Source organism: Heteronotia binoei, chromosome 4 (genome assembly GCF_032191835.1).
Source record: "Heteronotia binoei isolate CCM8104 ecotype False Entrance Well chromosome 4, APGP_CSIRO_Hbin_v1, whole genome shotgun sequence".
NCBI lineage: Eukaryota > Metazoa > Chordata > Lepidosauria > Squamata > Gekkonidae > Heteronotia > Heteronotia binoei.
In genome coordinates, this window is record NC_083226.1 from 93,551,608 (window position 1) to 93,578,631 (window position 27,024).

General features: G+C 44.6%; 1 protein-coding gene across 2 annotated transcripts in view; it reads left to right on the top strand.

Moving 5' to 3' along the window:
* The window catches only part of PPIC (peptidylprolyl isomerase C), a 51,281-nt gene that overhangs the window by 14,594 nt on the left and 9,663 nt on the right, over positions 1–27,024 (top strand). Inside the window, exons 3-5 of one of the 2 annotated variants that reach the window (XM_060235542.1) lie at positions 200–293; positions 9,054–9,238; positions 11,102–11,263. In XM_060235542.1, coding sequence (XP_060091525.1) covers positions 200–293; positions 9,054–9,238; positions 11,102–11,236 — 414 coding nt within the window. In that variant the 3' untranslated portion in view covers positions 11,237–11,263. Of the gene's footprint in view, positions 1–199; positions 294–9,053; positions 9,239–11,101; positions 11,269–27,024 lie in introns of those variants that run through there. The other variant, XM_060235543.1, reaches the window with a different exon arrangement.

Consider the following 27,024-nt stretch of genomic DNA (forward strand, 5'->3'; position numbering starts at 1 on the left):
CCTTCGAGAGCCTAATCCGGCCCTTGGGCCACATATTTGACACTCCTGTTGTATGCTATTTTAAATGTGGGCTGCATTTTTATGCATGCTTACCTTGGAGAAACTGGTTCTATGAGACATTAAATTTTTTATTTAACTTTTTTACTCTGTATAATGCCTGGCAGAACTGCAATTGTGTCATTCTTTACATTTTTTTTAGGAAGGTTTTGGGTATAAAGGAAGCAAATTTCATCGCGTTATCAAAGATTTCATGATTCAAGGAGGTGACTTCACAGCTGGAGATGGCACTGGAGGTGACTATTTTAGTCTATTACAAATTTTTAAAAGATGAAGTCTTGGAGCTGATCTCAGTACTAAAGACAAAAAGCTGGCAGGACATTGTCAACATCTGAAATACACAGTCATTTATTATATTATATTATTATATTATTATAGAATAAAATCAGAACAAATAAGTGTTTTGGCCATAGTAAACCACTAACAGCTGATTAAAATTCTTGGCTAGGGGTGTGCATACACAGACAAAAAACAGTGATTGTTTCAGATTTGGATATATTGGAGCCCCCAAATTTTGGGATTCCTCAAAAGGCCAATCTGGCATGATCAAAGCAACTAAAATTCTACAACAATATATACAAGCATTAAAACATTGTAAAGTGCTATTTAGTGTAGGACTCCATAATCATCTTGTAAAGGTTACATTATTTCATTTGTAATTCAGACCCAGATACCATAGTGGGTCCTTTGTTAGACTGAGGTGGCCAATGCTAGATTTATGGGTGATGGCCTCTCAGTCAAAAGCCTGGTGAAAGGGGGGCGTGGTGACCGAGCTTCAGGCCGATTGCTTCCCTTCTGCGCTCCTGCTATTCCTGTGGAAGATTAACGACTACTCCCAGAAAACATAGCCAATTTTGGAAATAACATTAAAGTCAAGTATGGGAAAGTCTAGAGCAAAGAAATGCACTAAAACCCCTTCCTATAGACCTAGAAAAGGTAATATTGACTTAGAAGATGCTGAAGATTCTGATTTGGAGACTTCTCTGATAGAGGAAATGGCGGTGGGAGGGAGTAACCCTCCCCAAAGTGAACAGAATGAGATATTGCATGCCCTAACGGAGACAAAGAGTGAAATTAAGAATGATATAAGGTCTCTTAGTGGAGAGGTTGGACAATTAAAAAGGGAACTTGGACTTCTTAAAAAGTCAGTCGAACCAATTAACAAGAAACTGGATGAACTCACTGAGCATTGAAAACAACTGATAAGAAAGCTGAAGCTGCATACCTGATAGCAAAAAAGACAGCAGAGGATTTGAAAGACTTTAAGGATTTTGAGTCCTGAGCCAAAAACAAGATCATACTTCAGGAGTTAAAACTGAGAAAAAGAAAGGCCAGGCTTCATGGAATATCTGTAAATTTTGGAGAGACAGAAAACCTTACTATGGCTTTAAATAAATGGCTGAGCCAGATTCTTCTCACAGAAGCAGAGTCTTCCTAAGAGATTGTCACCTCTGCCTTCCATCTAAACATTTCCAAAAAGGCTCCTGACAATGTTTCCTCGGACATTGTTGTTGAATTTAAACAACTACAGATGAAGAACAAACTTTTTAAAATCGTCAGGGAAAAACAGGGATTGTGCCTTGAAGACACAATAGGTTTTTTATTTCCTGATATTCCAGCTGAAGTAATTAACGCAAGGAGGAGACTGAGAGAAACAATGAAGATTCTACGTGATAAAGGAATTCAATATAGATAGTTACTGTTAGGCCATCTATTGGTCAGTATGGAAAATCAGACTTTCACTGTATATAATGAGGCATCTGGCAAGGAATTAATAATGTAATTAAACAAAAGACTGGAAGAGTTTGAATTGGGAAATTATGTTTTCTTGAAGAAAAGTTGAGAGCAATTAATAGAATATATAGTTAGAGGATAGGAGAAAGATATTATAAATGGGAATGGAAAATGGAAATTGAACTGTTAAAGCCAATGGATTAGCAAGAAGGTGGTGGGTGTGCCCACCCAAGACCTACGACTGTAGAGATTTTTCTGCAGCACCCAGTTCTGGAGGTACCCCTATCCAGTTTTCTTTTGTAGGCACGAGAGAAAATAGTTTAAAGTTTTTAAAAATTAAGTGTGTAAAGATGGAAATCCGTGAAAGAAGTAAAGAAGTTTTGGAAACAAAAAGAAATAATATAATTATGATTAAAATAAGAATTAGGATAAGTGGTACGGGGATCAGGTGAGATCGGGTAAAGAAAGGAAATAAGATAAAGAGGAAGGCGTTTATTTATCTGTTGTTAGTGTTCATTTTGATTGGTAGAAGACAATAAGCAAAAAATGAAGTGTATTATTATGAGATGTATAAATATGTTGATATATGCACACTTAATAAAATATTAATAATAAAAATAAAAAGCCTGGTGGAAGCCTGGAATTCATTTACAGGCCATGTGGAATTGCAATAGATTCCACAGGGCCTTGATGTCCTCAGGGAGCTCATTCCACCAGCACAGAGCAGTAACCGAGAAAGCCCTCGCCCCTGATACTGCCAACTTGACCTCTTTAGGGCCGGGGCATGTAAGGAGATTTTGTGTAGTACTCTCTTGGGGATTGTATGGGGAAAAGCAGTCCTGTAGGTATGCAGATCCCTGGCCATATACGGCTTTATAACCAGCACCTTGAAACAAATCCGGTATGCTATAGGTAGCTAATGCAGTGCCTTCAGTGCAGGCTGAATGTGTTCCCACAAGGTGAGACTCAATAACAGTCTGGCCACCACATTCTGCATTAGCTGAAGTTATTTACAGATAATTTAAAATAAGCAAATCTCCATTTCCCTTTCAAATCCATTTTTGTCTGAACCAACAGCCCAATTTTATGTATTTTTTTTAATGGAAGCAAGTCTTCATTATGTTCAATTCTATCTATGTGATCCTTTGGAGGGGGGGTCCTAAGTCCTCTCTGTACTACACTCAATGCCTATGCTTTGCTCAGTGCCAGATTTATGTATAGGCTAAGTAGACTGAAGCCTAGGGGCTCTAAATCTAGGAGGCCTCCACAGTCCTGCCCCCACCAGTGGGCAGTCTCCCCTCTCTCAAAATTGCAAACCCAAGACTTCAAGCGAGGGCAGGGTGACTCGGGCCCAGCAACTATAAGACTCAGGGCCAGCCAGTGGGGCCCAGTTTGAAACTCTGGGGCCCAACTGGAAATAATTTTGTGGGGCCCCAGATCACAGCCAAAGTCTTCAGAATCTTAGAGACATAAATAAAATCCATCTAGATTGTCCTGGTGCGGGGCCCAATTTGGCCCAATTGCTCAAATTGCCTTAAGGCCAGCCCTGATGAGACTGTGCAGGGGTTGGACTGACAAGCCCTGCCCCTTCTGGGTTTCTGGTGCCGCTATTCAGAGTACAGACTCCAGGACTCCAGAGCCAGCAGTCCAGAGTCAACAACAACCATCTGCACAGCCTTCCCCAGCTCAAGGGTCAGGTCAGTAGTGGTACGTGCTGCACTTTAATCAGTGGGAGAGAGTGAGTGAGGGGCCATCTGGGGCAGATAGACCAGGCAAGCAAGCTCTCCCAAGTCCCTTCCCTCCTCCTTGGCTTGAACAGAGCAAGCACATGTGACTGGCACTGGCCTCACCCCTCCCAGGCAGAGAAGTCTATCTTTCACACTTCACAGCGCCCTGTTGGTGCCTGCAGCATGACTTGCAACCCCTTTCTCAGAACTTCTTGGATATGAAAAGAAATATTGATGGTGTCAATTGTCATGCCAATAAATCCAAACAATACTGCTTCACGCATTAATAGATTAATTGTTCTAAAGCCATTGCAGAATCTAATCAAAGTTTTACATATTTATTTTATATACCATTTTTTTTGGCAGTTGGCTCTTTTAAATGGTTGGTATTGATTGTTGGATGGGAGCCTGGTGTTTGCTACTGCAGGAATAATTAGATGAGAAATTATAGTTAATTATTAACCTATGTTTTTGCATCATTTTCAAGCCTCCTAATTGCATGTGTCTTGGAGAAAATTATTTTGAATCCTTTTGGCAATTTTGGGAGTTTATAAACTTTTGAAAATGTTTAGATTGGAAAATGATGTGCTATAGGGTTGGCTTGTTGGATGTGACAGAATAGGCTCCATCTTGTGTTTGCTTTAGTTTAGGTTGTTTAGTTTAGTTAAAATGGCCACCCACCCTCCAGGGTAGACCTACAAATCCCAGATGCCTCTATGGTCAGAAAGTGTGGGAAAGTCAGGGGGTGAAGTCAAAAGATATAAATGCTTCAGCCAGCATTGGAGTGGGGAGTCATCCTGCAACCCTCAGAGAGGCCAGGAGGCTTTTGCTGTAGATTGCCCACAGGCAGAGAGAAGCCTTGGGGATCAGGGAAGACAGCAGTGGGAAGGGATCCTTGGAGGGATCCAGAACTACCTGTAGAAGGCAGGAGGTCAGACTGCAGGTTGGTAACTGAACCTCATCCCAAGGGAAAATAAGTATAGGGATCAGTTCAGACAGAGGAACTGTCTTTTGTCTTTATTTTATTTGTGCCTGGTGGTGTTTTCCTTTCTGTGTTTGATTTAAAGTGCCTTTTTGTGTTTAAAATATTACCTGTAAAAAGTCAATAAAATATTTGTTCTTTGTTTAAAACCCCAGTATGGTGCTCTGATTACAGAGTCTCCCCCACTCTGCCCACTACCAGTGCCTTAAGGGTCCTGGGAGGGAAAAAGCCCAAAAATGTGCAGGTGCCAACCCTCCAGGAGAAACCCAAAATCAGGAGTTTTCATCTCCAAACCCCAGGAGTCAGCCAGAGGGGTCTCAGTGCCCCTCAAGAAAGGCATAGGGAAGTCAGTGAATGGTGGCAGCTACTGAAGAGTGACAGAAGCCCACCAAGGAGGTGGGAAGGCGAAGCAGGGCTCATGAGCCACAAACCGGCTACTCAGTCCCCCAGGGCTGAGGGTGGGTGCCCATTTCACCACAGTGGAAATCTGAATTCTGTAACCCTTCAGCAGCAACCAACTATACCTTGTGCCAATAGCCATTGATGGAACTCTGATTCATGTATTTATCCACTTGAAGATTAATTTTACTTCTTATTTTTAGATTCTAATCTGAGCATGAGTAAAAGATTTGAAAGTGGTACTAGCAAGCACAAGAGACAGAGACTTGAAAATGCCATGGTAATGAAGTTAAGACCAATCATTGCTTTTGTGCATCAACCACTCATTGAATCAACAAGAGCCAGCAGTGAAGCTATCCAGCATGAGCCAACTACTAGTATGCAACCAGACAAAAACGTCCCTGAAAGAGTGAAGCAGGATGTGGAACAGCAAGCTGATTATGAGGAAGCAGCCATAATGCTGGCTCAAACTGAAAATATAGAACTAATTCAAGAGTCACTTACTGGACAGGGAGACGCTAAAGAGCCACAGAAAAATAAAGTAAATAGTCAGATTTTGCAGTTCACACTTGGTAAGATAGGCCAAGTTCAAGGTGTTCCAGATGCAGATAGATAATGCCAAACATAGATTTACTGTAACAGATGTTGGTTTGTGGTCAGAATTATCATATGAGGAAGTATCCTATTGGGTAGAGAAGGGTCCCTCTCAAGTTCTGCATCATTGTGGACCATTTTCAAATTCTAAGCAAGTGTACAAAAAGCAACCCAGGTTTTGCACAAAAGCTCTTTATTATTCAACAAAAACAAATGGGGAAACATATAGCCGAGAGTGGCTTGTATATTTTCCCTCAAAAGGCCAGATTTTTTGTTTTGTTTGTAAACTCTTTCCAAACCTTGCATCTTCTTCCGCAGCTTTAGCTACTTAAGGGTTGGATGACTGGCAAAAACCCCATCTTATCCAAACTGATGAAAACTCAGAGAAGCATAGGAATGCCATGTTGGCCTACCTAACAAGGAAGCGAGGACAAACTAACTTCCAAACTAGAGGAACAAATGAAAGCAGAACAGCAGTACTGGCGGCATGTCATGGAGAGAATTATTGCAGTAATATGCACTCTTGTAGAATGAGGCTTACCATTCAGAGGAGACAACAAACACTTTGGATCTCCAAATAATAGCAATTATCTTCATCTTTTAGAACTAGTGGCAAAATTTGATCCATTTTTACTTGTTCATATCAATTGGTATAGACATTCTGGATCAGGCAATCTGTCTTATTTGTCAAAAACTATATGTGAGGAAATGATTGAACTCATGGCAAAAAAAGTTAAGGATGCATTTCTGGGTGATGTGAAAAAGGCTGGGTATTTCAGCTTTTCAGTAGATTTCACTCCTGACATTTCACATACAGATTAGTTGACTTTATTATTTATTATTTATTTATTACTTTAAATTTCTATCCCGCCCTCTCTGCAAGTGGACTCAGGGCGCTTAATTATCAGATATATATCACCTGAAGATGGTTTGCCAACTGATAGATTTTTAACTTTCCTTGAGCTAAAAGACCACTCAGGTGAAAGCATGGCTGATTTGGTGTTCAACTATTTCACTACTGAGCTTGAAATTGACTTTAAAAAATGTCGTGGGCAGTCTTATGACAACGCTGCCAACATGGCTGGTAAGTACAATGGCATGCAACAAAAAATCATCGGGAAAAAACAATTTGCAAGATTTATTCCATACATAGGTCACTCTTTAAATCTGGTGGGCTGTTTAGCTGTGGATTGCTGCCTTGATGCAGTGAACTGTTTTAGCATTATCAATGAAATTTATACCTTCTTTTCATCCTCCACAAAGAGATGGGCAGTTCTAAAATCATTTTTACCACCTCAGTCTAAAGTGCCTAAATATTTGTCAGACACTAGGTGGGATGCACACGCAAAAGTCAAAGAAGCTGTTTTGGAAAGTTACAATGCTATCACTGATGCCCTCAGTCATTTGTATTCTGACATTAATGGGAAGGGGGAGACCAGGCTTCAAGCTAACAATCTTTTGCAGGAAATGGAAGAAATGGAATTTGTGTTTATGCTGTATTTTTGGACCACTTGTGCTAGGTCACTTTCACAAAGTCAGCAGAAAGCCCTTCAGAAATCAGACCTGTTATTGAGTTCTTGTGCAAGTTTGTAGAGTTCACTTCTGGATTTTTAAAGGAAAATTAAGGAAGATTTTGATGAGCTTGAGAAACAAGCAAAAGCCACCTTGCCAAATGTTAACTACAAAACAAGGAGACAAAGAGTAAGGGAACGGCAAAGAAATGACAGAAGTGCACCTGATGCCTTAGATGCACATTCATCAAGAGATAAGTTTATGATAAAATCCTTTATTCCTATATTAGATGCACTTGAAACCAATTTAAAAAGAAGAAGTACTGCGTACAGTGATGTTGCATAATTGTTTTCCATTCTTGCTAATCTGACAGCATCTAAGCAAGAAATTCAGCAAGGTGTTAAACTGTGGATGAAAGCATACTCAGAAGATATTGACCTGAAACTTATTGATGAACTTTTGCACTTTCACCTGTACATGAGACAAAGTCATAGGCTTACAGAAGAGCACTCTGTGTCTCATACAGACCTTTATCAAATAATATACAAGGAAAAAATTCAGATAGCCTTTCCTAATGTGGAAGCAATCTTGCAGCTATTTCTTAGCTTTATGGTCACTAATTGCTCGGGAGAGAGGAGATTTTCAAGTCTCAAAAGAATTGAAAATTAATTAATGGCCACGATGTCTCAAGAGAGGTTGTCCGCACTGAGCATTCTGTACATTGAAAGTGACAAACTTAGACAAACAAATTTTGATGAAGTTTTGGATGATTTTGCTATGAGGAAGGCTAGAAAAAAACATTTTTAGTTTTACTGTATTTGATGGCTGTAGTTGACTTCTTAATATGTATTTTAAAACTGACTGTTTAATGACAACATAAAGTAGATTCTAAAAGTGCCACACTGTTAGGTAATCATGATCATATTATTTACACTTCCCAGGCAAACTCAAGGTGATTTTTAAGAATAACTTTACAACTTGATTTTCCTAAAAAAATAATGCTTATTCCACAAAAGATTTACAGTTAATACAAAAGTTTTTCAGTGTTAATTTTAACATTTATGCATTTTTTTCAATTACTATAGTATTTAAAAATAACGTCTTATGTCCCTTAGAGGAGAAATTTGTGAATTGCAGAATTTTAAATACCTGTCATCATTCTTGGCTTCACTTAATTTTGTTTATAACACTCTTCCATTTTCTTCTAGTCATGCGGGTGGGGGATTGGGAGGGGCCTCACAAATGGAGTAGCCTAGGGCCTCTCTTCACCTAAATTCGGCCCTGGCCTTGCTACTTCGTGCAGATTTTAAAAAGTGTTAGTACTGGTGTTAAAGTGGATGTAAAAAAAATACTGAGAGACAGAAGTATAGTCATATAAATATAGATATAAGTAGAGTTCTGCATGCACAGATTCTGGTACAGAATCAGTGAAACCAGCACTCAGAGAAGCTAGATGTGTTACAGAAATAGTGGTGTATGCTATCTGCTTTGAAAGCATGGGAAGGACTTATCTTCTTCCTTCCCAGGTACTGGGAGGCTAGGCATGAGAAGATACATAGCAGCATGTGGGATACCACAATGTACTTATATTTGGAGTTGTGCTAGGGCAGGACCAGATTAACAATTTGGCCAAGTAGTCACTGGCCTATGGGCCCCCATACCTTTAGAGGCTCCAGCTGGCTCCACCCCCCCCCCGGTTTTCCCCCTTCTTGCAGCCCTCCCAGCCTGCATGCACAGTCAGCAACTGAGTCACTCTTTGCCCAACTTGCCTGGTGCAACTGCTGCTGGCATCATCACCAAGTTTGCTTCTCTCTGCCTCTCCCCCGCGGTTTTGACAAGGGAGCTTTTGGGAAGGTGCCTGCAGGCTGCAGTGGGGACTGCAGGCAGCATGCATGGGGGGGGGGGGTGCCCGCTCCAACTCTGAGATAATTTGCAAGCACCCCCACCCCCAAGATTTTGACTGCCTAGGAGCCTCCTCAGGGTTTAATCCAGCACTGTGCTAGGGTGATAGTCTTGCTTTTTCATAACCATCTTGTCTTGCTTCTCAGGAGTAAGCATCTATGGAGACCGGTTTCCTGATGAAAACTTTAAGCTCAAGCACTATGGCATTGGATGGGTCAGCATGGCTAACTCTGGCCCACATACTAATGGTTCCCAGTTCTTCATTGCTGTGACAAGGCCTGGGTGGTTAGATGGAAAACATGTAGTATTCGGAAAAGTCATTGATGGAATGGTAATTTTTTCCATAGTAAGAATTTTTAATGATTATTTGGGTCCAGTACTTTAACTCTACTACTGTTGGTCTTAAAAAACATACCTTGCAGTGTAATCTGCTGCATTTTTAGTTTGTGGTTAAGTGAAGAATAGTCCTTTAATGGTGATAGAAAGTTGTGTTCATTAGCTAACCTATTCTTCCAAATGAATAACTACTACAGAAATATATTCCGGATCTGCCCAGTAGGCAGATCTCCATTACTTGCCATTAGGAGTCTTTCATAGGTCATCCTGTAGTTGCTGTTAAAATGAAGTATTTCTAAACCCAAAGACACATAATATGTTGCCAAGTTGAGAGTGTTAATTTTTTCTTTGTGTCCTTAGACTAACTGTGGCAGTGAGTGGTGCTGTGTCCTAAAATAGATATGTGCCTGTGCAAATTTTTAAAAAAATCACCTTTAAAGTTTGTTCTAAGTTCAGTTGGTAGTCTTAGACTACTTTCACATGGGTCTAATTCTAGGGCACAGGCATTGTTTTACTGCTTTGGGTGTCTGTTTTATGTTAAGTGCTTTGGCACACATTTCAGCCCACTGGTTTACCTAGATGATGGATTGGTTTGTGATGGGCACTTTGTCAGGCACTTTTTTCTTTCTTCAAATTTAGATTTGATGTGAATGGAAAGAATTTCATGAAGTGGATCTGTTCTTTCCCTCCACACTCTCTTGAGGATCAAGAGACCCTTGGGAAGGAATGGGAAACCGTGGCCGGGGTGAGTGGTGGGTGGGCTGCAACAAGAAGGGAGAATTCTTAAAAAGTGTTGTCCTCCACAAATTCATTATCACATGCACTCTTCCTCCTAAGCTGCAGTCACTGCCCAGTATTTCTCACTCTGGCCTGAGGATTCTTGATCCTCTGTAGCAGCTTTTGAGTAATAAGAAAGGAACTGGAGGCAGAAGGGAGAAGTTCATTTAAAGGTAAAAGTAGTCCTCTGTGCGAGCACCAGTCATTTCCAACTCTGGGTGATGTCGCATCACAACGTTTTCATGGCAGAATTTTTACGGGGTGTTTTGCCATTGCCTTCCGCAGTCATCTACACTTTTCCTCCAGCAAGCTAGGTACTTATTTTGCCGACCTTGGAAGGATGGAAGGCTGAGTCAACTTGAGCGAGCTACCTGAACCCAGCTCCTGCTGGGATCAAACTCAGGTTGTGAGCAGAGAGCTCAGACTGCAGTACTGCACCTCTACCGCTCTGCGCCACAGGGCTCTCTGAAGTTCATTTAGTTACTTCATATTATTTTCACTACATACAACCTAACATTGTGTGTTTTTTTGCTAGCCATTTTCTGCACCAAGAATTTTTTAGAGTTTGCATTCAGGAATGCAGAATTAGATTCTTGTCTGTATACGTAAGAGCCCTGTGGCGCAGAGTGTTAAAGCTGCAGTACTGCAGTCCTAAGCTCTGCTCACGACCTGAGTTCGATTCCCGGTGGAAGCTGGGTTTTCAGGTAGCCGGCTCGAAGTTAACTTAGCTTTCCATCCTTCTGAGGTCGGTAAAATGAGTACCCAGCTTGCTGGGGGGAAAGTGTAGATGACTGGGGAAGGCAATGGCAAGCCACCCCGTAAAAAGTGTGCCGTAAAAACATTGTGAAAGCAACGTCACCCCAAAGTCGGAAACAACTGGTGCTTGCAAAGGAGACCTTTCCTTTCCTGTATACATAGGTTTTGTTTTGTTTTGTTTTGTTTTGTTGGAGGGGAAGGAGATACACCTAAGATACATGAGCATGAGCTCCAAAAAAAGTAGGCATTACTGAACATCTTTTATTTGCTTGAGATAAAATATATAATCTTGCTGGATTAAAAAAAAATCTTCCTTGATTTTCAGGCCGTGGTGCATGCCATAGAACTGCAGCAGACTGATGAACATGACCGCCCTCTCCAAGACTGTGTAATTGTCAACAGCGGGAAGATAGATGTGAAAGAACCATTTGTGGTTGAAGTAGATGACTGGGCAAGTTGACAGTGTGTGCAAAGGAACTAATCTTTGGTAAGCACAGTATGAGGAAAAATATTTTTAACACCAAAAAATGAAGTAATCTCAAAGGTAGCATTGAAGTATCTGGGTGATAAATCATAGTACATCTGGTTAAAGTTGTGATGGCCTTAAATTTTCATCTAACTCCTTCTTCTCTCAGCAAGAGCCAAGGTAGAGGCTACAGAAGAAATGTGCTCTTCTGCAGCCTTCCTTGGATGGACCCGAAGCAGCAAATACCAAAACATACAAAGAGCCCTGTAGGAAAAGACCAATGGTCTATCTAGTAGTCACTGCCTTGCCAGCGTAAGAATATGTGGAACTGCCTTGCATTGGGTCCCTCTTTCCTTCATGATTGGGGACAGAGGGTGGTGCTAGGGGAGGGGATCTCCCTGTGGCACCCACTGGAATGCAGTGTGTTGCAGGGGCAAGCCTCTTACTGATGGTGTTCAACATCTTTAGGTGTCCCCTCACCCAGTATGCTGATGACGGTCAGCTCTATTCATTTATGGATGGCCAGCTGGATGTTGCTCCAGAAAGTTTGAACATAGTTTTGGGAGCTGTAGCTGGGTGATGAAAACAATCAGCTGAGGAGAAACCCAATGAAGACAAAGGTTCTGTAACTGAGCCATGGGGGAGTGGGATTGGGAATCAAGCTTCCAACTCTTGGCGGGGCACCACTGTTGCTGCTGCCAAGGGTGAAGAGTCTGGGGGTGATCCTGGATGCCTCACTTTCCATGGAGGCCTAGGTCACCATGGCTGCCAGACTGGCCTTTTACCATCTTTTGCTGGTCAGGCAGCTGGTTCATTATCTTTTCTCCTGTGGCTTGGCTACAGTGATCAGTGCAATGGTCACTTCCATGCTGGATTACCGTAATGCACTCTACATGGCGCTGCTCTCGAGCCTGACCTGGAAACTACAGCTAGTGTAAAATGCAGTGGTGTGCCTGCTGATTGCGATGTCTATGCAGGCACAAATTCAGCTGGTGCTATGCCAATTGCACTGGCTGCCTGTTGTGTACAGCAGGAGTCCCCAACCTCTGGGCTGGGGACCAGTACCGGGCTGCGCAGCCTCGCCACCTCCCCACAGCCTTGTTTTCACCACTTTAAGGCTGGGGAAGGGAAGGAGGCAAGGGCAGCTCGCTGCTGCTGTGGTGGTTTTCCTGCCCATCAGCTGATCGGCAGGGGAGTTGACTTGGGAGGTGCTTTGTGGCCTCTTCCCCAGCCTTAAAATGGTGAAAATGGGAAGAGGGGGAGGCAGTGATACTGCGTGGGGGGGGGGGGGTTGGTGAAGGAGGGAGGAGGCGACGCTTTGCGGGGGCGGCAGCAGAGGAGGGAGGAGGAAACGGGGGAGGAAAACGGGGGGAAGGATACTGCGAAGCTATGGGGGGGTGAAGGAGGGAGGAGGAAACAGGGAGTGGAAAACAGGAGGCAGCGGCGAGGCTGCGCGGGGGGCGAAGGAGGGGAAAGGAAACGCCAAATTGGGTGCCCCCACCCTGCTGGCCCTGGGGCCAAAAAGTTTGGGGACCACTGGTGTACAGGATCCAGTTCAAAGTTATGGTATTAACTTTCAAAGCCCTTTGCAGCCTGGGGTCAACATATCTGCGGAACTGCCTCTCCCCCTATGTGCTCTGAAGAACTCTGCACTCTGCTGAACAACATCTGCTGGTAGTCCCCAGCCCAAAAGATGTCCACTTAGCCGCAACCAGGGCCAGGACGTTCTTCATCCTGGCCCTAGCCTGGTGGAACATGTTTCCACCCGAGATCTGGGCCATATGGGATACAGTGTAATTCCACAGGGCCTGCAAGATAAAGCTGTTCTTCCCAGGCCTTTGGTTGAGGAAGACCTTGGCCTGTTCAGCCCACACTGCCCAGGTGAACTGCCCTCAAGTACTATCCTGGCATCTGCTTAATGGGCTCTGTTATTAGTCTTTATATGCAGTTTAGTGTAGTGGTTAAGTGTGTGGACTCTTATCTGGAAGAACCGTGTTTGATTTCCCACTTCTCCACTTGCAGCTGCTGGAATGGCCTTGGGTTAGCCATAGCTTTCCCAGAGTTGTCCTTGAAAGGGCAGCTTCTGTGAGAGCCCTCTCAGCCCCACCTACCTCACAGGGTATTTGTTGTGGAGGAGGAAGGTAAAGGAGATTTTGAGGCATTCTGAGATTCAGAGTGGAGGCTGGGATATAAATTCAATATCATCATCATCATCATCATCTTCTTCTTCTTCTCCTTCATCTCCTTCATCTTCATCATCATTTTCATCTTCACCACCAGTGGGAGGCATTGGTGGGTGACAAAGATAGTGTTGTGCTGCGTTAATTTTAAGATGTTAATCTGTTATGAACTGCATTTATTTGTACTGTTATTTCACTGTTGTGACATGCCCTGAGGTTGCTTGCAGGGAGGGCAGGATATAAATACAATGATAAATAAATACAATGCAAATAAATTGATGACTCTAAGAATCTGTCTAATCCCCTTTTAAAGTCAACTATGCTAGCAGCCATTACAACACCCTCTGTCAGTTAATTCCACAATTTAATTACTCATTCAGTAAAGAAATACTTTTTTTAGTTAATCTTAAATCTATTGCCCATCAACTTTGTTGGGTGTCATTGTGTTCTAGTATTATGGGAGAGGGACGGAAAGTTCTTTGTAGCTGCCTTTCACCAGCCCATGCATAATTTTATAAACCTCTATCACATTTTTCCTTAACTGTTTTTTTCTAAACTGAAAGCCCCAGACTATTTAGTGCTTTGTTATAGGAAAGGTATCCCAATCACTTAATAATCTTGGTTTCTTGTCCTCTTCTGCATGTTTCCCATCTCTGCAACAGCTGTGTAGGGGCACAATGGCCAAAACTGTAAACAACAGGGCCTACCAGCATTTTTGAGCATGCTTAGAATTCTGACAGTGCAGTGGGTGTGATTACTGAATGTGTGCTGTGGGAAGTGAAAGCAGTTACAAAATGTCAGTTTGTGGGGTTAAGCATAACTCTGATGGTAGCTCTTCAACATTTCAGGCAGCCCTGATTAACATGTTGTTTAAAATGTATTCTTGCATACACACAAAATCAGTATACATATTGAGCTAGCTAAGAGACTTTCAATTGGCAGTATCTGTCTTCATTTTGCAGGCATCAAACATACTTATACCATGATAAAGGACAAAAATGGTAGGGACCTAACAGAAGCAGACGAGATCAGGAAGAGGTGGCAATAATTCACAGAAGAATTATACAAGAAGAATCTCAATGTCCCGGACAACCATGACAGTAAAATCGATGACCTTGAGCCAGACATCCTGGAGTGTGAAGTCAAATGGGCTTTAGAAAGCATTACTAACAACAAAGTGAGTGGAGATGATGATATCCCAAAGTCCTAAAAGATGATCCTGTTAAAGTGATGCACAAACTATATCAACAAATTTGGACAACACAACAGTGGTCACAGGATTGGAAAAGATCAGTTTATATTCCAATCCCAAAGAAGGGTAACACCAAAGAATGTTCAAACTATTGCACCATTGCACTCATTTCACATGCCAGCAAGGTCATGTTAAAGATCCTACAAGCTAGGCTTCAGCAGTATGTCAATCGGGAACTACCAGAAGTTGAAGCCGGGTTTCGGAGAAGTAGAGGAACTAGAGATCAAATTGCCAACATTCGCTAGATTATGGAGAAAGCATGGGAGTATCAGAAAGACGTCTATTTCTGCTTCATTGACATGCTAAAGCCTTTGACTGTGTGGATCACAACAAACTGTGGCAAGTCCTTAAAGAGATGGGAGTACCAGACCACCTCACATGTCTCTTGAGTAACCTGTATAAGGGTCAAGAAGCAACTATCAGAATGGGATATGAAACAACTGATTGGTTTAGAATAGGAAAAGGAGTTCGACAAGGATGTATATTGTCACCCTGCTTATTTAATTTATATGCAGAGTACATCATGCGGAATTCTGGCCTGGATGAAGCACAAGCCGGAATTAAGATTGCCAGGAAAAACATCAACAACCTCAGATATGCAGATGACACTACTCTAATGGCAGAGTAGTATATAAGGGTCAAGAAGCAACTGTCAGAATGGGATATGAAACAACTGATTGGTTTAGAATAGGAAAAGGAGTTCGACAAGGATGTATATTGTCACCCTGCTTATTTAATTTATATGCAGAGTACATCATGCGGAATTCTGGCCTGGATGAAGCACAAGCCGGAATTAAGATTGCCAGGAAAAACATCAACAACCTCAGATATGCAGATGACACTACTCTAATGGCAGAAAGGGAGGAGGACCTAAAGAACCTCTTGTTGAGGGTGCACAAAAGTAGGCTTGAAACTCAACATGAAAAAAACTAAGATCATAGCATCTGGCCCCATCACACCTTGGCAAATAGAAGGGGAAGACATGGAAGTAGTGACAGACTTCATATTTCTGGGATCCAAGATCACTGCAGATGGTGACTGTAGCCATGAAATTAAAAGACGTTTGCTCCTTGGGAGGACAGCTATGGCGAACCTGGGCAGTATAATAAAAAGTAGAGACATCACCCTGCCGACAAAAGTCCGTATAGTCAAAGTGATGGTATTCCCAGTAGTAATGTATGGCTGTGAGAAGTGGACCATAAGGAATCCCACTGTGCTTTAAGAACATCACTCTGCTATTTGCAAAGGTAATATCCATTACATAAGGCCACTATTGGCATTCTTTAGTCATAAAACTGAAGCTGTGGTGGCAAATCCCAGTCTCCTGATTTGTTGCAGTCACCAGGACTGTACTGCACCAACTATTGACTGACACTCTGTCACCACTTCCCACTACCATTGGGTCTGTCTGTCACCTGCCCACTGCAGCCTTCCCCACATTCTCACAGGATTGGCTTGCAACCTGTTTCTGCCATGCCATTGGCTAATTCTGCTCTCCCCCGCCTACCACTGGCCATGTCAGGCAAGAACCCCACCAGAAGGTCACTGACCTCTGAGGAAGACAGTTCTCTGCTGGGGGCTTACTGATCACTGCTACCTTTCCTCTGTGCCCTGTCTATCTTCCTTCTTTGCATTTTCCTTTCTCCCCTCCTTTTTTCTACCTCCCCCTTCTGTTCTTTCTCTCATATTTCTCCGTATCTGTCTTTCAGTCTTTTTATTTCTTTCTCTACCTTCCTCCCTTTAATCCACTCAAACAGTAGCAGTCTTCAACTGACAAGGAATGTTTGTTCACAGCGGGGAGGGGCCACTTCAACACCAGCAGAGGGAGTGAAAGAGAGGCTTGCAATGGCTTTCTTCATGCTACCAGCCATTTCCTCCCAGCAAACCAGTTACCAACCTCCAGGTGCTTGGCTCCCCCCCCCCCCCACACACACACACTTTGTGAAGAGACTGTCCTTTTCCTGTGTAGAGGCTGCCAGTTTGCCAACTCCAGGTTAGGAAATTCCAGATGGCAGAGATCACCTCCCCCTGAGGTGTGTGTGTGTGTGTGGGGGGGGGGGAGTTAATGTCTTCACCTGGGTGGGTGGGAAGACAGCAAGGCTGGGGGGGGGGGGCACTTGCCCAAAAGCCTTTAGTGGTACCTTTCCAGGTTGGTGGGAGATTCCTACAGTATCAATACAGGCCTCTGAGGCCTTATCTTCTCAGAACCACTGTTGCCAATCTCCAGGTAAGGGCTGGAGATCACTCAGAATTACATCTGCTATCCAGATGTTAGAGATCAGCTCTCCTTGAGGTGTGTGTGTGTGGGGGAGTAATGCCCTCACTTGGGTGGGTGGGAAGACAGCAAGACTGGGGGGGGGGCACTCACACATAAGCCTTTAGTGGTACTTTTCCAGGTTGGTGGGAAATTCCTGGAGATTCTGTGCTGGAGTATGAGGAGGCCATGGGAGTTAGGGCATCAAAGTGGAGTTTGCCAGACACAGGTTCCTCCTGTGGAAGCTGACTGGGTGATTTCAGACCAGTCACAGATTTCCAGCCTAACTTGCCTCACAGGGTTGTTGTTTAGATCCAAGAGGGGAGAGGAGAATGATGTAAGCTGCTTTGGTCTCTCCCACATTCTCCTGTGTAGAGGCAGCAGGAAGGGGAAGATGATGGAAACCTGAAGTCAGAGGGGCAGATAAAGGGATGGGTTCACCTGGGGGTTGGCTACCCTATGCCTGGCTGTTTGCTACTGTTCAGCAGCAGCCATCATATGACAACCACTGTGGCATAGGAGTTAGGACTTCAGAGTGGGATTTGCCAGATCCAGGTTCTTGCTGTGGAAGCTGACTGTGTGATGTTGGACTAGTCACAGACTTCCAGTCTAACCTGCTTCACATGGTGGTTGTTCAGATCAACAGAAACAGCTTCCTGCCCTCCTCTAAGTGATAGCCTTTCAAATACTTATAGAGAGCAATCATGCCCCCTCTCACCCTCCTCTTCTGCAGACTGAACATTCCCAAATCCTTCAGTCTTTCCTCATAGGGCTTCGTCTGCAGGCCCTTGATCATCTTTGTCACCCTCCTCTGCACATGTTCCATTCTGTCTACATTCTTTGTGAACGGAAGATTCTATTAACATGAAATCTTCCTTCTCTGTGGTCCCAGAGTGGTCCAGTCCTTCCTCCTGGGATCGTAGCTTCTCTCCGAAGGCAGGGCTGACAAACTTGAACCTAGAGGGGAGGTGCTTGACCCTTGGATTCCATTCAGTCTTCAAGCCATCACACTTCCCTATATATAACTCAAACTAATAGGAGAGAAACAAGAAAACACTCTCCCTCCAAACCACCATCCTGAACACTTTCAGTCATCTCCTATCATATAAGAGTCCAGACACAGAAGGACAAAAGGGGCATGGGACTTCAGAACCCCAACCAGAGACAGAAGCTGAGATACATAAAGACAGGGTGGGTAGAATAGACCATTTTGGAACCACTGAGAAGGAAGACTTCACGGTAAGTGAATAGAATCTTCCGTTCTCCAGTGGTCCCAGGAGTGGTCCAGTCCTTCCTTCTGGGACGTAAAAAAGCTGTGTCCCAGGGTGAGTCTCCTCAGCTTCCTTACTAGACAGCGTGCTGAAGGATCCTTCCGCCAAATGCAGTCTTGGCCAAAGCTACTTTGTCAATCCTATAGTGTTTGGTAAAGGAATGGACTGACTTCCAAGTGGCCACCTTCCAAACTACCTCCATAGAGGTAAAAGACCGGTATGCTGCCGAGGTAACAGCACCCCTGAGTGAATGAGCCATAACCCCCTGGGGAGGGTCTAACGCCTTTGCCTTGTAGGCTTCAATGATACATCCCCTGAGCCATCTACTAATGGTTGCTGGGAAAATCCTGCGTCCCCTATCTGACTTTCTGAAAGAGACAGAGACTCTGTGATGTGGAAGTCCCTGGTTCTGTCTAGATAAAAGCTAAGGGCTCTGCAAACGTCAAGGCAATGTCACAATTTTCCCTTATCATGAGATGGATTGGGGCAAAAGGACGGAAAGACAGTGTCCTACGAACAATGGAACCTAGAGTTAACTTTAGGGATGAATGCTGGGTCTGTGCGGACCACCACTTTTTCTTGCTGAAACACGCATAAATCTTTGTTAGTGGAGAGGGCCTGGATTTCTGACACCCTGTGTGCCAGGGTAATCCCCACCACGAACACCGTCTTAAAAGTGAGCAGTTTCAGACCGCATGATGCCATAGGTTCAAAGGGTTTACGGCATAGGGCAGGGGTGGCCAACGGTAGCTTTCTGGATGTTTTTTGCCTACAACTCCCATCAACCCCAGCCAGCATGGCCAATGGCTGGGGCTGATGGGAGTTGTAGGCAAAAAACATCTGGAGAGCTACCATTGGCCACCCCTGGCATAGGGCATCTAGCACTGTATTTAAGCTCCATGGGGGAAACTGATGTATCTGAGGAGGGTTAATCAGGGAAACCCTTTTGATGAAATGCCTTATGTGTGGGTGTGATGCTATGGACCCACCCTTTTTTGACCCCCTAATGACTGAAATAGCTGCCACTTGTCTACAAAGAGTACTGGTGCTAAGCCCTTTTCCCAGGCCAGACTGTAAAAAGGTGAGGATAACTGACACCGGGGCCTTCAGAGGCTGTTCCCTCCTTTCAGCACACTAGGCACTAAACACCTGCCAGGTAATGCTATAGGCTGTATTGGTGGAAGTCTTTCTGGAAGAGAGCATGGTGTCCACCACTGCTTTGGGGTAGCCTAGGCTGTCTAACTGCTGCTGCTCAATCTCCAAACAGTGAGATTGAGTAGTTCTGGCTGAGGATGATACAGACTTCCTTGATAAAGTCCAGTTGCATTGGAAGTCTCAACGGTGACCGCACTGAGAGTCTTTGAAGTTCCTGGAACCAGGCCCTTCTAGGCCAAAATGGGGCCACTACTATCACCTCTGCTTTCTGTTCTTGAAGTGTGGAAGAATCTGAAATGGGGGAAGGCATGGAGTAGAGTCGGGGGCCAGTCCACATTGAGGGTGTCTATGGCTATGGCCCCTCTGCTCCTGGTTCTGGAGATATACTGGTTCACCTGATGATTGTGGTCTGACACAAACAGGTCTATTTTTGGGGTCCCGAACCACCTGCATATCTGAAGAAATGCCTCGGGATGGAGAGACCATTCTGTCTGGCCCAGGGACTGGTGGCTCAGCCAGTCTGCAACTGTACTGTCCCTTCCGGCCACGTGCATGACCTTGATAGATAGAAGGTGGTCTTTCGCCCACTGGAACAACAGTTCTGCTGAAGTGCCTTGAATCTTGTGCCCCTTGCCTGTTTACATATGCCTTTGCTGTCATGTTGTCCCATCAGGTGGGCTCCCCAACTAAAGAGGCTGGCATTGGTTATCACCACTAGCCTCTTTGGTTCCCTCATCACCTGACCTAGAAGAAAACGGTGGGGAAGTAGCCACCATCTGAGGGCTTGTTTCATGCTTGTCGGAATTGAAATCAGCATCTATCTTCTGAGGCTGATTTTTTTCTGGAAAGGACGTAGAAGGATTTGTAGGAAGCCGGCCCACTGTAGAACCTCCTGGCATGGCACCAACATTCCCAGTAGTTGTGCCAGGACCATAAGTTTTTCCTTCTTTCTTTGGATGATCTGGGTCAGAAGCTCTATTATCTTTTACCTTCTCTCCTGTGTCAGGAAGACTGCTCCCGACTGAGTCGATTTGGACCCCCAGGTGGACTGAGAGTTTGAGTTGGCTGAAGTGAGCTCTTCTGGGTGTTGATGACAAACCCTTGCGAGGATACAATAGCCATAATCTGATCCAGAGCTGTCCTGGTCTGTTCCAGTGATGGGGCCTTGATCAGGCTGTCGTCCCAAGTATGAGAACAGGTATACCCCCTGAAGACGAAGGACTGCCACTAGGGTCACCAGGACTTTGGTGAATACTCTGAGAGGGGACTTGAGCCCAAAGGGGAGTGCTTGGTATTGGAAATGGCATCCATCACAGGTGAACTGAAGAAACTTGCGGTGAGTTGATGCAATTGGAATGTGGAGATAGGCCTCTGAGAGGTCTATCGACGCCATGAAGTCTCCCCGTTGAATTGAAGCTAGAATTGACTTCAGGGTCTCCATTCTGAATTTCTTAGTGACAACCCGCTTGTTCACACACTTCAAGTCCAGGATTGCATGGATGTCTCCGTTTTTCTTGGGGATGACAAAAAAGACCAAGCAGACTCCCTGAAAACATTCCTCCTGCAGAACCGGCTCTATGGCAGCTATATGCAGGAGATGGTTGATGGCTAGAAGCAAGGTCTGATGTTTCTTGGTGGACTGAGACTTGGAAACTTCCAAGAAATGATCCTGGAGAGTTGAGTGAAACTCTAAAGAGTAAGAACATAAGAGAAGCCATGTTGGATCAGGCCAACGGCCCATCAAGTCCAACACTCTGTGTCACACAGTGGCAAAAAATTTTATATACACACATACACTGTGGCTAATAGCCACTGATGGACCTGTGCTCCATATTTTTATCTAAACCCCTCTTGAAGGTGGCTATACTTGTGGCCGCCACCACCTCCTGTGGCAGTGAATTCCACATGTTAATCACCCTTTGGGTGAAGAAGTACTTCCTTTTATCCGTTTTAACCTTTCTGCTCAGCAATTTCATCGAATGCCCACGAGTTCTTGTATTGTGAGAAAGGGAGAAAAGTACTTCTTTCTCTACTTTCTCCATCCCATGCATTATCTTGTAAACCTCTATCATGTCACCCCACAGTCGACGTTTCTCCAAGCTAAAGAGTCCCAAGCGTTTCAACCTTTCTTCATAGGGAAAGTGCTCCAGCCCTTTAATCATTCTAGTTGCCCTTCTCTGGACTTTCTCCAATGCTATAATATCCTTTTTGAGGTGCGGCGACCAGAACTGCACACAGTACTCCAAATGAGACCGCACCATCAATTTATACAGGGGCATTATGATACTGGCTGATTTGTTTTCAATTCCCTTCCTAATAATTCCCAGCATGGCGTTGGCCTTTTTTATTGCAGACGCACACTGTCTTGACATTTTCAGTGAGTTATCTACCATGACCCCAAGATCTCTCTCTTGGTCAGTCTCTGCCAGTTCACACCCCATCAACTTGTATTTGTAGCTGGGATTCTTGGCCTCAATGTGCATTACTTTGCACTTGGCCACATTGAACCGCATCTGCCACGTTGACGCCCACTCACCCAGCCTCAACAGATCCCTTTGGAGTTCCTCACAATCCTCTCTGGTTCTCACCACCCTGAACAATTTAGTGTCATCCGCAAACTTGGCCACTTCACTGCTCACTCCCAACTCTAAATCATTTATGAACAAGTTAAAGAGCATGGGACCCAGTACCGAGCCCTGCGGCACCCCACTGCTTACCGTCCTCCACTGTGAAGACTGCCCATTTATACTGACTCTCTGCTTCCTATTACTAAGCCAGTTTTTGATCCACAAGAGAACCTGTCCTTTTACTCCATGACTCTCAAGTTTTCTAAGAAGCCTTTGATGAGGAACTTTATCAAAAGCTTTCTGGTAGTCAAGGTAAACAACATCTATCGGGTCGCCTTTGTCCACATGTTTGTTCACCCCCTCAAAGAAATGTAACAGGTTAGTGAGGCAAGATCTTCCCTTGTAGAACCCATGCTGAGTCTTCCTCAATAACCCGTGTTCATCAATGTGCCTACTCATTCTGTCCTTGATAATGGCTTCTACCAACTTTCCCGGTATTGAAGTCAGACTGACTGGCCTGTAATTTCCTGGATCTCCTCTGGAACCCTTTTTAAAGATGGGGGTGACATTTGCTACCTTCCAGTCCTCAGGAACGGAGGCAGATTTCAATGAAAGATTACAGATTTTTGTTAGAAGATCCACAAGTTCAACTTTGAGTTCTTTCAGAACTCTCGGATGTATGCCATCCGGACCTGGTGACTTATTAGTTTTTAATTTGTCTATCAGTTGTAGGACCTCCTCTTTTGTCACCTCAATCTGACTCAGGTCTTTCAACACCCCTTCCAAAATTAGTGTTCTGGGGCGGGCAAAAAGTTCTCGTCTTCCACAGTGAAGACGGAGGCAAAAAATTCATTTAGCTTCTCAGCCATTTCCCTATCCTCCTTCAGTAATCCTTTTACCCTATGGTCATCCAAGGGCCCCACTGCCTCCCTGGCTGGTTTCCTACTTCTAATATATTTGAAGAAATTTTTATTGTTGGTCTTTATGTTTTTTGCAATATGCTCCTCATAGTCCCTTTTTGCCTGCCTGATCACAGTCTTGCATTTGATTTGCCACAGCCTGTGTTCCCTTTTACTAATCTCACTTGGACTGGTTTTCCACCGCTTAAAGGAGTCCTTCTTACCTTTTACAGCTTCCATTACTTTGTTTGTTAACCATGCAGGCCTTTTCTTATGCCTGTTTGTGCCTTTCCTAACCTGTGGTATGTATTTTATCTGAGCTTCTAGGATTATAGTTTTAAATAGCGTCCAAGCTTCCCCAAGGGTTTTGACCGTATGTACCTTTCCTTTCAGTTTCCTCCTCACATGCCTCCTCATCTCATTGTATTTACCCCTTTTAAAGTTAAACGTGGTTGTGGCGGTCTTTTTGGACAACTCCCTATTTATACAAACGGTGAAATCAATAACATTATGGTCACTGCTCCCAAGCGGCGCAATCACTTTTACATCTCTCACCAAGTCTTGGGCATTACTTAGGACCAAATCCAGGATCACCCCACCCCTGGTAGGTTCTGAGACCGTCTGCTCCATAGCAGTCATTGAGAGCATCAAGAAACTCAATCTCTTTCTCTCGACCAGAACACATATTGACCCAATCAATCTGCGGGTAGTGAAAATCACCTATTACGACACAGTTTTTACGTTTAGCCGCTATCTTTAAGCCTTCCATCATATTATAATCGTCCTCTCTCTTTTGATTTGGTGGGCGATAACAAACTCCCATGTGTCCAGTACCCACCTGTCTGTTACTGTTTGGTGCCATCTGTGGGAGAACATTTGGGAGTCACCCCCCTATCCCTGCCATGTCTGATTTCCTGGCCCAGTCAAGCTGATGTGGGTTTTTTCACTCCCTTAGAGGGTTGGCTCTATTTCCCTGAGAAAGAAGGCCTACTGTCTCTGCCTTTGACTGCCATTTTGCTTTGTAGGGCTTGAAGGAGGTCTGTCTAGAGTCCCTCCTGTTGTCCCGAAAGGGCTGGAATCTCCATTTAGCCTTATTGTCCCGACTCTTAGAGGGCAAGATTTTCTTCTTGTCTCTATCCTCTATGAGGAATCTATCCAGAGCTTCTCCTAAAAGGAACCCCCCCCTTTGAAGGGGACTGCTGCCACGTTGGATCTGGCTGAGGGGTCCACGTCCCAGTTGCATAACCAGGTGTATCACTGTGCTTTGACACTAGAAGCCATGATTCTGACCAAAAGCTGGACTGCTTCCAAAGTAGAGTCCACTGCAAAGGCCGTCACCAGAGTGATCTTCTTCAGGGAATCCTTAACGTCCTTAGGGAGATCGTCCCTTTTGGTGAGATCTGATTTCCAGATGTAGGAAGCTCTGCAGAACAGTGAAGTCGTGGCCGATACCTTTAAGGAGTTGGAAGATGCTTCAAAATCCCATCAGAGGGGCTGCTCTATACACTTGTCTGCGGGGTTCTTTGGCATCCCGTCTGCATCCATTGGTAGGATAGAGTTGGAGGCCAGGCTGTTAACTGGGTAGTCCACAAATGGTAGCTTTAGACCAGGGGTAGCCAACGGTAGCTGTCCAGATGTTTTTTGCCTACAACTCCCATCAGCCTCAGCCATTGGCCATGCTGGCTGGGGCTGGTGGGAGTTGTAGGCAAAAACATCTGGAGAGCTACTGTTGGCCACCCCTGCTTTAGATGTTTGGTTGCCTCCAGGATGAAGGAATAAAACTTTGAAAAGATGGATGAGGTGGCGTTAGGCTTTGCCAGATGTTCCGACTCAGACTTAATGATGGAGTAAAAACCTGCTGGAAGGGGAACCTGGAGTGGTTTGTAGTCTGACTTGGGGATAATGTCTTCCGCCCCCACTGGGAATTCTGCATCCTCTTCCTCTTTAGTCTTGGGGATATGTTTTAACTGTAGGGATCTAATCACCTTAGAAAGCATGAATACATGTCTTGGGGGGAAAGCTTGGAGTAGTAGCAATTACTTCTTCATCCTCCTCTGACAGTTCCCCAATTTCTTTAGGAAGTGAAAAGTTGGAGAGTTCCAAATCCTCCTCCTGATCTGAGAAAGAAAGGCTGTGGGTTAGAGAGGATGTGTGACCTGTTTTCATTTGTTTAGGGGACCTATGAGGGCCTGTGTCCTCCTCTTCCCTGTCTTGCTCCCTGTGCTTCTGCTTAGAGATTCTCTTAGCTGGGGGGTCTGGTTGTGTAGGCACAGTGGAGGTGGCCTGAACCTCTCTTTTGACCAATTGTTGGATCCAGGAAAAAAGATTACTTTAAGTGTCCTCTCTTGAAAGATCCAATGGGTGACTGTCTTCCCTCTCTTCCTGGGCTGGTGAGTCAGAGAGTTCCAGGTCATATGTTGAGTTATCCATCACTGATCCTTTGGGGATGTCAGAGGGGGCAGCCATCTTGGGAGAAGCAGCTGAAAATAAAAGTAGAGAGAACATGGCCACCATTCCCACCTAATTTTCTCAAGCCTCAGGACAATTCCTGCAGGAAGCCTGGGGCAAGTGCATAACCCCCCTATTTTTCCCCCATCTGAAATGAGTCTATGGGGTTGGAAGGCCATCTCTCCTGAGTAGGTTTAAAAAGGGGGGTGGGGGAACCCAGGTACCAAGCATCTAGCGAGGCAAGAGGGAAAGGAGCGGGAGGGGGAGTTTGGCTGGGCTGGGGGGAAGACCAAAGGCGACATCCTCGTCCCTCTGCCCCCTGAGTGCTCTGTGGAACGTTGTCCTCACGAGGAGGTTCTTACCGTGGTTCAGAAGGGGCTAGAGTCTGTCATTGGTTGCAACCTTCCTGGGAACGGGTCCAGCAACCTGGGAGGGCTACGCGGTAGCCGCGAGTCCTCTCCTTGCCTGCTAAGGTTCTACCGCCACTCTACAGGCCCCTGGGACTGCTGGGGTGCTTTAGGAAGGAAAGCACTGGAACCGGCAAACTTCTGCGGCCTCCCTGCTCTCTGTGGGGCTGTGGGACGACGCACTGTGGTGCCTTTCCAGCGTCAGTGGGGAAGCGTTCCCTGCTTCTATCTTTGGCGTGTCGAGTGCTCATGGTTTGTTTGCTGGGTTTTTTATTTTGTTTTTGTAATTTTCTCTGGGCCAAGAGCTAAGGTTCTGCCAGCGAGTTCTGCTCAGAGGGCAGGGCTAAACAAACTGGAATCCAAGGGTCAAGCACCTCCCCTTGGGGTTCAAGTTTGTTAGCCCTGCCTTTGGAGAGGAGGAGCTATGATCCCAGGAGGAAGGACTGGACCACTCCTGGGGCCACTGGACAAGTGAGGCCTCCAAAACTACACACAGTGTTCCAAGCGTGGCCTGGCCAGTGTAGTATACAGCAGACTATGACATCTTGCAATTTGGATGGTATGCCTTTGTTAATACACCCCAAGACTGTATCAGCCTTTTTTGCCACTGCATCACACTGACTGCTCATATTTAGCTTACAGTCCACCCCCTAAGATCTTGTTCACACACATTGCTACCCATTTCCCTCCATCCAGTATGCAGTGCTTCTCATTTTTGTTACCCAGATGTAGAGCTCTGCACTTATCCTTGTTGAACGACATCTTATTCACATCCGCCCAGTTTTTCCAATGTGCTTTTGTTGAATTCTCTGTCTTGTGGTGCATTTAGTACTCTTTCTAATATGGTGTCATTTGCAAATTTAATGTGCTCCATTCCCTTCATCCAGATTACTTATAAAAATATTGAAAATACTGGGCACAAAACTGAGCCCACACTGAATACTTCCCTCCAGTCAGATGAAATGCCATTGACAACTACTCGTTGGGTGTGGTTTTCCAACCAGTTCCCTATCCATCTAACTATCCTGAGTCCAATCCACAGTCCTCTAATTTATGCATCAGAACATCATAGGAAACCCAAATAGTGGCTCAAATAGAATGCATTCCCCGGGCTAGGAATGGCATTGTCGAGTCTAAAAAAAGGCCTGCATGGTTTAACAACAGATTTCAAGCTATAAAAAGTAGAATCTTTTTAAAAAAGTAGAATGTCCACGCCAATGAACTGAACAGGAGGGACCACAGGCTCTGGTAAATAAAAAAAATAAGTTGATAATTGGGGCATCTGACACCAATGCTGATTCTGTGAATTAGAAGAAGATAGATGAAGAAGATATTGGATTTATATCCCG